Source organism: Lagenorhynchus albirostris, chromosome 6, assembly GCF_949774975.1.
Source record: "Lagenorhynchus albirostris chromosome 6, mLagAlb1.1, whole genome shotgun sequence".
Lineage (NCBI taxonomy): Eukaryota > Metazoa > Chordata > Mammalia > Artiodactyla > Delphinidae > Lagenorhynchus > Lagenorhynchus albirostris.
Window position 1 is genome coordinate 61,794,431 of NC_083100.1, and position 14,780 is coordinate 61,809,210.

The 14,780-nt window shown below is 42.4% G+C and overlaps 1 protein-coding gene across 1 annotated transcript in view; it reads right to left on the reverse strand.

Moving 5' to 3' along the window:
* MYO3B (myosin IIIB) overlaps window positions 1-14,780 on the reverse strand; it is a 388,019-nt gene that overhangs the window by 185,814 nt on the left and 187,425 nt on the right. The window contains exons 16-22 of the mRNA XM_060151181.1: window positions 13,453-13,551; window positions 13,017-13,131; window positions 5,906-6,032; window positions 4,895-5,105; window positions 3,946-4,093; window positions 2,417-2,570; window positions 1,109-1,197 (exon numbers count right to left, since the gene is read on the reverse strand). Coding sequence (XP_060007164.1) covers window positions 1,109-1,197; window positions 2,417-2,570; window positions 3,946-4,093; window positions 4,895-5,105; window positions 5,906-6,032; window positions 13,017-13,131; window positions 13,453-13,551 — 943 coding nt within the window. The remainder of the gene's footprint in view (window positions 1-1,108; window positions 1,198-2,416; window positions 2,571-3,945; window positions 4,094-4,894; window positions 5,106-5,905; window positions 6,033-13,016; window positions 13,132-13,452; window positions 13,552-14,780) is intronic.

Below are 14,780 nucleotides of genomic sequence, written 5' to 3' on the forward strand. Positions count from 1 at the left end.
GAGAAAGAGGGAAGAAGAGGGGTGGGTAGGAAACAGGTGAAAAAGGACAGAGAGATGGGAAGAGAGGTGTGAGAAAAAGGACAGGAATGGAAGGCAGAAGAGCAGAGAAGAAGGGGGACGCGGGGATCAGGGTAGATGTCATACGCAGTCAGGCTTCAATGCTAAGGTAAATTAAGTTTTTAAGGGCGAAAACTGGATTGCAATTTCTAGCAAAGATCCAAGATAGATACCATGATGTATTATGTGGAGGGAAAAACCACCTCTTCACTTGTATTAGACTGCCTTTTAACCAACCTCCAGTCAGGCAAAATTAATTTCCATGCCATGATGTGAACGTGAAAAATAATTTCAGTAAGTCTCAAATCAACAAAATAATCAGAAATACCTTTTAGTGAGCTCCTATCCATTTTCTGGACCCAGGGCCTCAGCAGACCCTGCGAGAACCAATTAGCCATAATTCACGCCGCTCCTTTGAGAGTAACGTGCGCAATGAATTGTTGGCTACAGGGGGAAAGAATTTCCTCAATCACTCACTAATTCGCTTCAGGAACTTGAAATTGAGACTCAGGCATAATGGGTGAAAAATGGAAATTTCAGTTAATGTTGTAAAAGCTTAACATCTGGATGATGGAGTTTTTTTTTTTCCTTTTCATCTAGACATTTTTGGTGCCCTGTAGACACACACTTGGGCTACGAAGTGCTAAAAATTGAGCCCCACTGTGATATTAACCCTCCTCCATTACCTACACATCTCCAAATGACTTTTTTTTTTTTTTCCCTCCAAATGACTTTTGAATGTGAACATTCACCACTAAACGCTGCAAAAGCTGTAATATGTTTTCTCTATGGAGAGCTGTCACTTCTAGGCCAAACCTCAGGTGAGAAGCAGATGGCAGCTCTGTGGGCCACCCCAGCGAGAAAGTGCTTCTTTGCCAGAGGCTACTTTCTGTGAGCAACACCACTGAGAAAGTTTGGGAATTATGATTAGGTATTCAAGAAGAATTAAAAGGAGAAAGGAATCTGCAAGCAATTTCATGAGGGCCACAAACAGGGTACGGTTGACACTTACCCCTTGTCAAGTTCAGGTTTAATAACTGACGTGTCTCACCTTTCCAGCGAAGTGCTGAATGCCAAAGCACAGCTCCATTCCTTTGGGCCTCCAGACGTATTTGCATCGGAGATTATCTTCAAATTTATCTGTGTGGATTTTCATGTTTAAAAGTTACAACGTGAACTATTTGGTCCTTCAGACAAAAGTGTGCTCCTCGAACCATGATGACCCAGAATAAGGAATTTCAGAGTAGCCTGATACTATTCTTGTATGTTCAGTGATGGAGAAAGGTTCCCCCATGTGATGGGCATTTACAACTGAGTTCTCATTTACTTGTTCCATGTTGTCTTTAGTGTCAGGCTGTTCCCTACGGTATCATGCTCTGCTCTGAGAACTCCTAGGATGAACACTGATGCCACCAGGAGACCAGCTAATTAGCTTTAGAACTATGAGGATATTCCATGGAAGGCAAATAACCCTGGTTTATACTCCTCTTGGCAACTTGTGACCATTTTATAAATAAAAGGAAGTCACTTGAGGGTGACAATCTCAACTCCTAGAAGTGAATCTCTCCCACAGATCAATTTTCCATCTGGGTAAAAGGCTTGAAACTTCGTGTTCCTCCCTCTACAAATAGTTTTGCTTTTGTTGTGACTGACGACCTACTACTCTGTGTGAGGAACTGTGCTAACTAGTAAAGGGATGCAAGGGTTGGGGCTTTGTTGCCCAGGGATCTCACAATGTAAGTGAGAGACAGGACCATGTGCAACACTGAAGATTCACAAAGAAGGAGGAGTAGGTCAATAGGTACAGGGGTAAAGCACAGAGGGCCTTGAATGCCAGAAGGAGGTGTTTTACTGTCACTTCATAGATAATGGTAACCTAATGAAAAGGTAGCTTTAGGAAGACTAAATCAGCTGGGATGTCCAGGGTAGAGGGGGAGAATATGAGCCTGGAACCCAGGAGACCAGCAGGGGCTTCTGTACAAACTTGGACTAGAGATGGCCGGGCGTCCAGTTGGAGATACGAGAGAAGGACATGAGAAAGGAGGGGAATCAAGTACTGGTTATGGGAAATAAGGGAGCAGAAGGTGGAAAAAATGATATTGACATAGGGTAAAGGTATTTCCATTTGCAGAAACAGGAAAGTGAGCAAGGTCTGAGAGATGGTGACAGGTTTGCCGTCAAATTCTACCAGGACATGTTTTGAACATTCCAATTCATTAAAAGCAGGGTCTATATTTTCACAATCACCGGGTAGCCAAAATACACAGGAAAGATTCCTTAAACCACATTCATTTGATGACGTGAGCCCAGTAGCCAAGTTCTCTTCTGCACGTATATGCCTTTTACAAAAGGTACCTACCAACCAGGGTCTGGTCCGTTGCTTGGGGAAACCTACTTTCCTCATCCAGAAGTGCAAGCAGTCCCAGAGGCTTCTGGAGGAACATATCTAAGAGGGGGCGATTGTCCTCATACTCCACGGGTGTCACGTCAATGCCCTCATTCTGATACTCCATCTGGAAGGAAACGGATTGTGAATCTCTCCAGCCCGAAACTGGCCTAGGTACCACCAGTTTGCCTGCACTTTTTTGTGTCTGGCAACACTGAACAGAGTGTATTTTATTATGTGAGTAGGACAGGGCTCTTCTGCAGTAGGCAGGTGAAGGTGGCAAGAGAAGGGATGGCTCTCTGTCTCCCAAACACTGACCTGGGGACTCAGAATTGAGAAACTGATGTAGAAAGGAAGGGAAGCTGAAAATTTTTTATTTTAGTGACAAGTAAGGTTTAAACCAGGAAGAAAGCAGGTTTCTATCTTCTGCAGAGGATTCTGCAAAGGAATCATCTCAGACTAAAAAACTAGAAAAACTCCAGATATCCCAGGAAGATAAACGGAAGGAAACTGGACTGAAATAAGGTCTAGTTTTGTACAAGTGAGTGGGGAGAAGAGTGCGATACAGATTTATCCAGTTCCAGTGATAAAACCAATACTGGTACTTTTAGTCCATGTCTTTGTGTTTATCTAATCATAGTAGTTTGTGTGTCCTTGCTCCTGTATTAAAACAAGGAGCTTGGTCAGAACGTTTAGTTTGTGCAACTACATAATCCCTCTTCATACAGGAGAGTCTTGGGGTTGGGGTACAGGATGTGGTGGAGGAGAAGGGCCCCTAGCCTTTGGGTCCACTAGCTTCACATCCTGTTTTATTTACCATTAAACAGGGGAAAGATTTCCATTTTGAGAAAACCAAGAACATCTCTATTCCTCCCTGAAGATACCCAACCACTTCTTGTGGGGTCTGGTGTGCAAAAGAGGGGATGGGCAGTTTGGGAGTTAAGAACAAGAACCTGTGTCCTGAGTTCAAGATCATCCTGAGTCATTCTGGACATGATCATAGATATTTTTAGTTAAATAAAGCAGAAGAGAATGTAGCATTCTGAGCAATGCACATGAATCAGTTTGGAAACAACATTTAAATAATTGGCTTGTCACCAGCTTCACTCAAGGGAGGAAATGTACCTTTCCACAGAAATCGAGACCTCTTTTTTTCCAGACTAAATTTAGACTGTTGAGTTATTTTGACAGGACTGCCTCACCAGTGGGGTTTTTTTTTTTTTTTTTACACCTTTACTGGAGTATAATTGCTTTACAATGTTGTGTTAGTTTCTGCTGTATAACAAAGTGAATCAGCTATATGCACACGTATATCCCCATATCCCCTCCCTCTTGCGCCTCCCTCCCACCCCTCTAGGTGGTCACAAAGCACTGAGCTGAGTCACCAGTGGTTTTTCTTTGGAGTCTTTGGCTTGTTAACCTAACAGGGTTTCTGCTTCAAACTCTGAGCAGCCTGAGGCACCTTTCCCACCAGCTCTAGTGCCTTCAGAGTTCACTGTTACCTCCTCAAGAGCAAAAACGTGCTGATTGAAATAGTATTGGATTTGCTCATTGGCGATGTTTATGCAGAGCTGCTCAAATGAATTTCTCTGAAAGTTCTCGAATCCAAAAATATCCAAGATCCCCACGTTCATACCACCATCTGAAGTACTGCATGAGAGAGAAGAATAAAACCTTTCAGGGGAGGAAACAGCCATCTCAGGACAGTGAGAATATACGTGCCTGCATTTTGTCAACACATGTAGCCACTCAGGGAAATCGGCATCCTGCCATCTTCGGGGGAGAAACTGTCTGTGTGTTAAACCATAGGCTCCTTGAGTTTTTCAACAGTACTTCCAACTTCTTGTTTTAAAGCAGCAGAATCCTTTCAAACCTTCCTCAGAAGCTCCATTTATAAAGAGATTAAAGAGGAACCACTCTGTTTGAAGGCGCTGGAGCTGCTGCTCATTTATTCTTCTACTTTCTCACACACAAAGCTTAGTTGGAAGAAGACTCTAGAGTTTGATGTTGTCAATTCTTCCACAATCTAGAAACCACTAATGCTCAGCGAAGAAAAAGCCGTAGTAGTAATAATACTGTGAGATACTGTGCGTTAAACACTTTTCATGAAATGTCTTAGTTGATTCTAAAAGCAACACTATGATGAGGATATTATACTCATTTTACAGATGAGAAAACTACAACCTCGAATGTGCACCGATGAAGCTGTGAAGCTTGGATGCAAACCCAGTTTTCCCAGCTCCCAGCCAAGACTGTTCTCTTGAACACTGCACTGTAATGGCTCCGTCAATCATGAGCCTCTCGGGTATAAGCACTGCACCTTTTAAAGGAGATGGCCTGAGATCTTCACTAAAGAAAACCCAAGAGAGAACCAAATGCTTCCTCTTGCAATCTCTAAGAGACACTGAATGACAACTCTCCCCAAGGCCTCTGCTCTCCGGGGGAACTTACCATAGGTTTTTGTCTGGCTGCAGGAGTGTATTGATGCGATTTACGATCCAGCTGAAAAGCCTCCCATACAGGGCTTTGGACATGGCATCTCGGACATCCAAGGCCCTGTCGACAGTGTTGGCGCGGATGATGGTCTCACCCCGGGCGACCACGCAGTGTGAGGTGAGGGCCTCCTGGAGCTCTTCAGGGCTGATACAGAGAACCGAGGCAGCTAGAAGAGAGGGTAAGGATGATGCCGGAGAATGCAGACATCCATCTGTCCATCCACCCATCCATCCATTCATCTAGCCAGTATTTACTCAACACCAGCTACATGCCAGGCTCATCCTCAGCACTTCAGGGCCAAGGATAAACAAGCCGGGTCCTTAACCCCAAGAAGCACCCAGACTGATGCAATACCTCCCAAACTGTTCTGAAAACTCTTCACACATGTTAGATGAAGAAAATGCGGAAGGAGGTGGTCTTTGGCCAAATAAGTTGGAGCAGTTGCTGGAGAGTATAGTCTGCTCTTGGAGAATCACAAAGCACATTAGTATATTAAAGACCATAAAAAGTGCTACAGTTTAACACAAAAGGTGTTTATTTAAATCAGTTTTTTTCTCACTCAGGATTCTTATTCCTTGTGCCACCATTATTACCTGCGGAACTTTAAAAATAAATAGGTGCCAACTCTGTCCCCTGCAGATGCTGATTCAGTGAATTTAGAGTGAGGTCCAACCTCTCGCATTTTTTTCAAAAATTTGTAGATGATTTTCAAAAGCAGCCGCTGGTGAGAATCACTGCCCAGAGTTACCCGGCATGGAATTCTTTTCTGAAGAACATCTATTTGCCACTTATGAAAAGAACACTGATGTTCTACAAGACAGCCTCTGGGAAATACTGGTTAGTGAAAACACCCAGAGCCAGTTGAACGACCAGCAACGAAACACCATGTTTCAGAGTCCTGAAAAACTCCCAAAGTGAAAGAAACGTGTACTTTAGCCACACAGTGCACAGGCGTCAAATAATTACCATTTTCCAAGGCTTCTGCGTTGGGCACCTCACTTTTATCAGTTTGATGCTGAGAGGAAATGGCTGCAAACTCAATGTTTCCAATATTCAAAATCCCAGCCAAAATTCTGTACACCGAGTGCACCTCCTGAAAAGGACATCAAGAACCATGTTTGGTCACTGCCAGTCAATTAGATCACTTGTGCTGTGGTGCAAACTGCTAGCTGTCCACCAACGTCCATCCTCCCCCTTCTCCTGGGCACACAAAAGATTTTCCAAGCCTCCCTTGCAGTTAGGCCACGTAACTAAATTCTTAAGGAAGGAGCAAGCAGAGCAACGCAGGCCATTTCCAGGCCTGCCTTACAGAATGGAGCCTGCCTCCTCCAGGCATTTTGTCCGTTATTGCTGGATGGAGCTCCCAGCAACCCAGCCTCAACCGCACCACTGATTAGGGTGCCTGAGACCGATGACCTGATGGAACAGTGATGTTGTACAACCTGAAACTCTTGCCTTGGAATGCTTACATTAGAGAGAACTGATCTTTGTTCTTTCAGCCACTTTTAGCCTTTCACCCTAACTAATACCAGCTCCCAAATTCAGGTATGGTTCTTTCTTCAAAACAAGAGTGGATATGTTTCCTTAACCTCTTCTGAATATAGCTTTTATGAAACAGTTGGCAGGGCATTCACTGATGTTTCACTAGAACATTCGAAGTTGAATTATGGGGTATATAGTCATGAAGGAGGTCAGAAAATCTTTTGAAAGACTCACTAGAAATTATCTGTGGTGTTTTAATATAATAATATTGGGTTGGCCAAAAAGTTCATTCGGGTTTTTATGAACTTTCTGGCCAGCCCAATATATATTTGGTCTTCATACCCATTTCTGGCACAAGAGTTTCTAAAACTCCAGGAATTTTCTGAGTGATAGGGTTGAGAAGGGTGTTCTTTGTTATTCACGATAAGCCCCTTTCAACCACACTTGAGTCTGTGCTAATGAGGTGACTCTTGGAGGATAGGTGGGGGAAGGGCTGGTTGCCAGAGGCACCAACGGAGTGATTCAAGGGTTGGAACTTTTAGTGGAACCCCGCACCTCAAGGAGGGGATACTGGCTGGAGATGGAGTTAATCCTCAGTAGGCAATGGCTTGATCAGTCATGCGTATGTAATGGAGCCTCCACTAAAATCCCTAATTGACGAGGCTTGGAGAACTTCTGGGTTGGCAAACACAGGAAGGTGGTGAAAGGAGGTGGCGTCCCCTCTCCCAATACCTTGCCCTATGCATCTCTTCCATTTGTCTGTTCCTGAGTTGCATCCTTTATAATAAACCAGTAATAGTAAGTAAACCGTTTTCCTGAGTTCTGTGAGTCCTTCTATCAAATTATTGAACCTGAGGAGGGGGAGGTCTTGGGAACTCCCAATTTACAGCCAGTCCATCAGAAATATGAGAACATGGGAATTGCAACTGGTACCTGAAGTGGGGGCAGTCTTGTGGGACAAAGCCCCTAACTTGTGTGATCAGAAGCTAACTCCAGGTCAGACAGTGTCAGAATTGAATTGAATTGTAGGAGAATTGGTTGGTGTGGGGAAGAAAACTCCACACATTTGGTAAAAACAGAAGTGATGGGGGTAAAAAAAGTTCAGCTGCTCTAAGTCCTCTTTTATACTGAAAGTGGAATACATGAGTATCATTAATGGTAAAATAAATAAATAAAGTACAATTATTTATTTAAATATTTGCATTTCCTGTAGGTGAGAAATGAAATATACAGCCAGGAAATTTCTGCATATTATGCTTATAGATAGAGAAAAGTACTTCCACAAAAAATACTCTGGCAGGGAACTTGATTTAGTACTATACAGAGCAGCAAACTAATAGGAACTGTCATAGACCATTGATAAAGCATTGTCTCCAAATCGAGCCTTTCTGCAAACAAGGCTCAGTAAAGCCAAAAAGCTGAACACGGACTGTAACAGTGACATCTGCTGGATACATGACAATGCTACAAAGACAAATGAAAATTTTTTTTTTTTTTTTTTTTTGTGGTACACAGGCCTCTTACTGTTGTGGCCTCTCCCGTTGCGGAGCACAGGCTCCGGACGCGCAGGCTCAGCGGCCATGGCTCACGGGCCTAGCCGCTCTGCGGCTTGTGGGATCTTCCCGGACCGGGGCACGAACCCCTGTCCCCTGCATCGGCAGGCCACTGTGCCACCAGGGAAGCCCACAAATGAGAATTTTAAACTGGGCTTCCACTATAGAAAAATACTGTTCTTCAAACTCCTAAATCAAAGGCAAGATGTCATGTTCCTGACTTCAAGAATCACTGTTTTAATCACACAACTTAAAAGTGGCTAAGGAGAACACCTACCAAACAGGTTTTCTGGGACTAGCATGGATTTAACATGACAGCACCTCATTACCTTGATCAATACAGTGTGAGGCTTACAGAGTGCATCCAGCAACTCCCCACAGAAGCAGATCCCTGACAGTAAAACAGAGACTCCACAGCAGTGAGTTCTATATCTGTCATTTCTATACACAGTTACCTCAAGAGCCTATCTAGGGCTTCCCAGGTGGCACAGTGGTTAAGAATCCGTCTGCCAATGAAGGGGACACAGGTTTGGGCCCTGGTCTGGGAAGATCCCACATGCCGCGGAGCAACTAAGCCCATGCACCACAGCTCCTGAGCCTGCACTCCAGAGCCCGCGAGCCACAACAACTGAGCCTGCGTGCCTAGAGCACGTGCTCTACAACAGGAGAAGCCACTGCAATGAGAAGCCCGCGCACAGCAACGAAGGGTAGCCCCGCTAACCGCAACTAGAGAAAGCCCGCACATAGCAACGAACACCCAACACAGCCAAAAATAAATTAATTAAGTTAAAAAAATGCATTGAAAAAAGAGCTTATCTAAAACTCTCAGTATACTTAGGGAAAAAAGTATTTCTTCTAATTAAAACATACACACACACACACACACACACACACACACACACACACACACACACACACACACACACACACACACACACACACACACACACACACACACACACACACACACACACCCATGTGTAACTATACAAGCTATGAAACCTCCCGAAATAAGGCTTCCAGGCATTTCACCACTGGGATGACCATCCCCAAAGGAAATGACAGTCAAAGACCACACCCTCACCTTTTGTGTCTTTGACAATATTCTTTTCAGCATAATGCTCAGATTTCCTCTTTCAAAGAGGAGAACTACCTATAACTTTCAGCAAAAATTTTGGGGTTCAAGCACTGTGCAAAAGACTGAAGTTAACAGCAGATTGGGTCTCCTTCCTTGGTTCAGAGAAGGGAACTCCAGAAGGGGTGACCAACGCTCATCACCTCATTACGGAGGTATCAGCCTTACAGTGCCCCCCTGCTCCATTTCCAGGTTATTCCACTTGACTCTTTAGTCCCATTCTTGGGCTAATTAGTTCTTCTTTTCTGGCCTAGGAACCTACATCCACTCCTGTGTTCAGGTCAAAACATTACTCATGTAAGGGTAGAGTTCAATCAGTAGTATGTCCATCTGTGGGGTTATTCCTCCCTCCCTAATACTTAATCCAATGTCTCTTCTCTTCCCCGCATAGCCAGCCTGGGAAGGATTTTTCACCTTCCTTACCTTGCTCATTTTCTCTTGCCTCATCTCTAGCTATGAAGCCTTTCCTGGTAACCCTGCCTTTCCTATAGAATCTTGCTAAGCTGCTCTCTTTTTATTTCTTACCAATTTCCAACTTTCTATATGATAAAATGGAACCACTTCACTCAAGACAGGAAAATGTATTAAGAAGTCTAACAACTCCTCCAATTAGGTTTCCCAATTCACTGTTGATGAGTGTGAATTCAGTTTCACCACCAATCAGCAAAAGTGGGGAAGCATTTCTCCACCAAAGCCCCATGCAGGATGTATGGTCTTGGCTTCTTCTCTCTTTTTCTCAGAAGATACTTCTTTCACTGAGATAGGTATTCTCTCCATAGAGTTGAGGCTAAGTGGAAAGTTGAGAAGAATCCTGGTTTTCTCTGTTCGCCTGGAGCTGATTTAAGGAAATTACCTCTGGCTGGGTTCATGGGCATCTCGTGGCAGTTGTGTCTCTGGTATCCCTAGGAATTTACTTGCCCTCTCAGTCTCTCTTTACCGTGCTTCTTTTTTAATGTCTTGAGTTTTTCACCAGTTTTGCCCAAAGCACTGCATTAGGCCCAGCTGAAGGGCCTTCTCCCTTGCAGGCTCTATTCCAATGCCTTTACTCAGTTCCCTTTTCAGAGGCTCACAACATTTGTAACTTGCAAGTCAGTAGTTGGTTTAGAAAAAACTTTTTTGGCATGTCAATCATACATCAATAAAGGTTTTTTGTTTTTAAAGTCAATGGTAAGTCCTATTGTCTTTAAGACACTTGAAATCCTCAACACCCCCAATTAACATTTTAACATATAACCCTCAGTCTATCCTCAGCAGTACTCTCCCAATTCATAATCTGTTTTGAAGAAAAGGAAAAAAACTTTGCCCTAATCGCAAAGCCTTCTCCCTGACCTCTTCATCAAGTGATCTGCAGTAAATGTCCAATCTTGACCATCACAGATAACCTGCCAAAAATTCTTCATGTAGTATTAAACATAAACATACTTAAAACTCAAGTTATTTAATGTTATGATAATTCATATACCAGCAAGACAAGCATAATATTAAACAAAAACAGTATGGTTTAATCCAAAAATAAGAGTAGATGGAATAGGGAGGGTGGGAGGGAGATGCAAGAGGGAGGGGATATGGGGATATATGTATATGTATAGCTGATTCACTTTGTTATACAGCAGCAACTAACACAACATTGTAAAGCAATTATACTCCAATAAAGATGTTAAGGAAAAAACAAACAAACAAAAACCCAAACAAACAAAGAGTAGAAAAGCACTGATCTTTATCATAGGGTTTTAAGTATAACCCCCCACCCCCATGAGGACTTCATTGTTATTGGAAGATTCCTTCCACCAGTGACATTTCTTCACAATAAACGTAGGGTCAAGGGTTCTTTCAGATACTTTTGGCTGGTGTACCAGAACTTAATTCATGCTCCTGAGTCCAGGAGCTCTAAGGGTTTTGGAAAAACTGAAGGGCATCCGAATTAGTGACATTATAAGAAAGGATAGGGACCATCCATAATTTTTATTAAATTGATCAGCTCATTCAAGCTCTGTCTAGAAATGTCCCTCAGAAAAACTTAAGAGAAATTCTGTTACATCAGCTATTTGGCATCTACTGCCTGACTACAGTCAACTGAATCTTTCTGAATGTAGTCAAACTACTTTACAAACATAAAGCAAACTGAGTTGATTCAGCAAAATGGTTTGTCTATAGAGATACAGACAGAGATACAACCAAAGAATTAAGGATAAGAAAGATAAGATCTAGACTCTTCCTTCCATTTCCAGGGCTGCTAACTGACATAAATTGTGTTTATTTCCAGTATGAATTAACAGTGGACATGGTGAATACCTACACATATACATATAATTCCAGTCTGGTTATTCATTTAACAGTCCAGACCAGGCACAAATTTAAAATGTTTACCATCTTTTATGTTTCTTTATTTTCATATCTATTTATGCAGCCATTCATTCATTTCTACTAGACTTTTTTTCCCATAGGGGTTAGGGATGGCTTACTTCAAGGATACATACTTCACATTTTTAATTTTGTTATCTTAAAACAGCATCTGTTTTATTATTATTTGCAGCACATTTCTATCATTGGACAGGGCTGATATTATAGCCTTTCCTTTAGAGCTAGTACCAATCTCTCCACAGTATTCTGCAACCATGATTGTACTTATGGAATGCAAAATATTATTAACCCTATGACTGACTTCTCTACTGTTCCTGTACCCTTTCAAGAAAGTATGTCCCTAAACACTTGGGCATGACCCAGGTGACTTTAAATGGCTCTACTGCCATCTCCACTGAACTTCGACTTTTCTGGTGATGCACCTTTGATAACAACCAGCTCTATAAATTAATAACCATAAAGGTCCTTTAACAACGCTGGAAACTGTTTAGTTGCTCTCCTCTAAGGAGCCAAGGGAAATATATTTCTATTTGTATCTGACTCTTGGGATTTTCCACTGTCTGTCAGTTTAAAGTCTATGGGAGGCTGACAGAGAAAATTAACAGCTGGCTAGAAAGAAGAAAAGTATTTTTATGACTAAAATCAACCATGCTGGGGAGGAAAGGGCTGGCCAAACCCAATAGATTACAAAAGCAATCCTTTATCCAGAGTGGCTGTCCCAGGGTAACTCAAGTGTCTTGTAATCTAATCCCTGAAGATTTAAACACTCTCACTTACCTCCTAATCATTCACCTCCTTTGTTGGAAAAGCAAAAGAATCTGTATATTTTACAAAATTGATGGCAAGAAGCCCAGAAACTATGACATAAATGTACCACAGAGTAATATTTGAGCCTAGAGTGATAAATATTTTCTGTCACCTCTGGCATATGTTTAATAGAGATAGCCTGTATCTAGTATGATAAGGGTAGTACAGTACTTAGAGCTATGGCTAATAACGTGCAACTGTGTGCCATGGAGAAGGAAGTGACTGCAAGAAAGTTGAAAAGGTTTAAATTAATTTGTTTGGGGGCACAAGGAACTACTTGCATAAATATACTCCTGTGGCTTGGGGGTAACCTACATATTCCTATACTCCTATTACACAATTCGCTCTAGGCTGGAACAACCCCAACTCAGAAAAGGGCAGCATTGTTTAGGTGTTTGTTATCACAGCTGGCGTGAACTGATGACAGTGACAATTCACAGGCACGTGGCACTCACAAGGGTACTTATATTTTAATATTCACCTCGCATCTTATTAAAATGGAGATTCTGATTCTGCTGTTCTTAGTTGGATCTGAGAGTCTGCATTTCTAACAAGTCTTGTGTAATGACAATGTTTCTCATCCACGCATCACACTTTTGAGTAGCAAGACCTTATAACATGACCAGCGTGGCATTTGAAAAGCAAGTGTCCAGCCCCAAGTTAGAACATTCATACCTTCACTCACATTCACCCAAGAATATTAACACTTGAGTTTCTTTCTCCGCTGACAATCACTTACCTTGTCAGTGAACCCTATAATCCTGAAGCAATGCTGAATTGCTTCAAACTGTCTTCTGTAAGACTCCTTGGAAGTTATGTCGTGCATCACCCTTCCAGTTTCATCAGCTATGTACCTACAGAGAGTATGACCAAACAGAATGAGCACTGACTTGGAAATGGCACCCCAAATACCAGGGCATCATTGGGCTCCTTCTTTGCAAGGGCATTTCCTTACAGTGATAAAATAATGGTGCACATGCTGAGTAAAATGGTTGCAATTGAGTTTTTGAACTTTCTAGAAAATGCAAAGGGAGATGTAGTTCCTGCCATCTCATGTGGGCATTTCAGCTAAAGGGACTGAGTGTCCAGTTAGGAGAACCGCACTATTTCCAAGTTTTATCCATTGCTAATTGTATATTCATTAAAAATTAACAACTAAAACTCCCGACACTTACCTAGGAGGCTTTTCCTCAGGAAGTCTGAACTCTGAAAGTTTCTTTTGGTGATAAAGGCCAGCATAAATATAGTAAAATATGTGAAAATTTTTCTCTCCCCTGGAAAAAAAAAAAGGAAAGGGACATTACTAACATTATATTCTGGGCTTCCCCACTCCAAGTAATTTATATAGTTTCCTTTCTGTGCAAAATATTATTCTGTAGCAAATTTGCATTTACAGGCAATTAAATATGCTACTTCCCAATTACAGAATAGCAATAGTGATAGGATTAGTATAGTAATTGCCACAATGTCACACTATTAAACACACTTATGTTTACTATATGCAGAAGGAGGTTTTAGAGAATGGAACATTTATAGGTAACAGCTCAGGTTACATATGTTTAGAGATCTTTCCAGAACAAATGACTACGTGTCTGTGCCACTCGTCTTCTGTTTGTAGCCCATGTTGCTTCAGAGACAGTGATGTCCAGCTTAGAGAGATCAGCCAAACTCCCTACTTTACTGAAGCCCAAGACAGGAAGCAGCTAGCTAGGTGTACAGCAAGTTAGGGAGGGGAATTGGTTGCAGAAGAGAGGTGACTACTCTCTCAAACTTGTATTCTCTCAAATATGATTCAAAATGGCTTGCATCCGTCCCCTGGTCCCCTGCTATGCACCCTCTTTTAGGCCACCCTGACCAGGGTTCTTTCGGATGGGTGCTGCTCTCAGTGTGGTCTGTGGATTGCTGTCAGCTATGATAAGACAAGGAACTAGAAAGTCTATGTCTAGACATTTTATAGTAAGTGATATTGCTATGACATCTAAGAGTATGATAATTTTTCTGATAATACATTTCAATTACATTTTACAAAAGTATTGGTTCACAATAGATTGTGAACTACTATTGGGGTGGCACAAAAGTTCGTTTGGATTTTTCCGTAACATCTTAAGGAAAAACCCAAACAAATTTTTGGGCCAACCCAATAATTTTTTTTTTTTTTTTTTTGCGGTACGCGGGCCTCTCACTGCTGTGGCCTCTCCCGTTGCGAAGCACAGGCTCCCGACGCGCAGGCTCAGCGGCCATGGCTCACAGGCCCAGCCGCTCCGCGGCATGTGGGATCTTCCTGGACCGGGGCACGAACCCGTGTCCCCTGCATCGGCAGGTGGACTCTCAACTACTGCGCCAACAGGGAAGCCCAACCCAATATTTTTTGAAAAAGCTAGTCTTTCAGCAAAGATAGTTTGAAAAGCCCTGCTCTACATCCCTTTCTCTCCTTTGGAGGAGGTCTTTATCTCCTGTTGATGCCCCAGGATTTTCTCAAATCCTCACCTTGGCCAACGTAGCT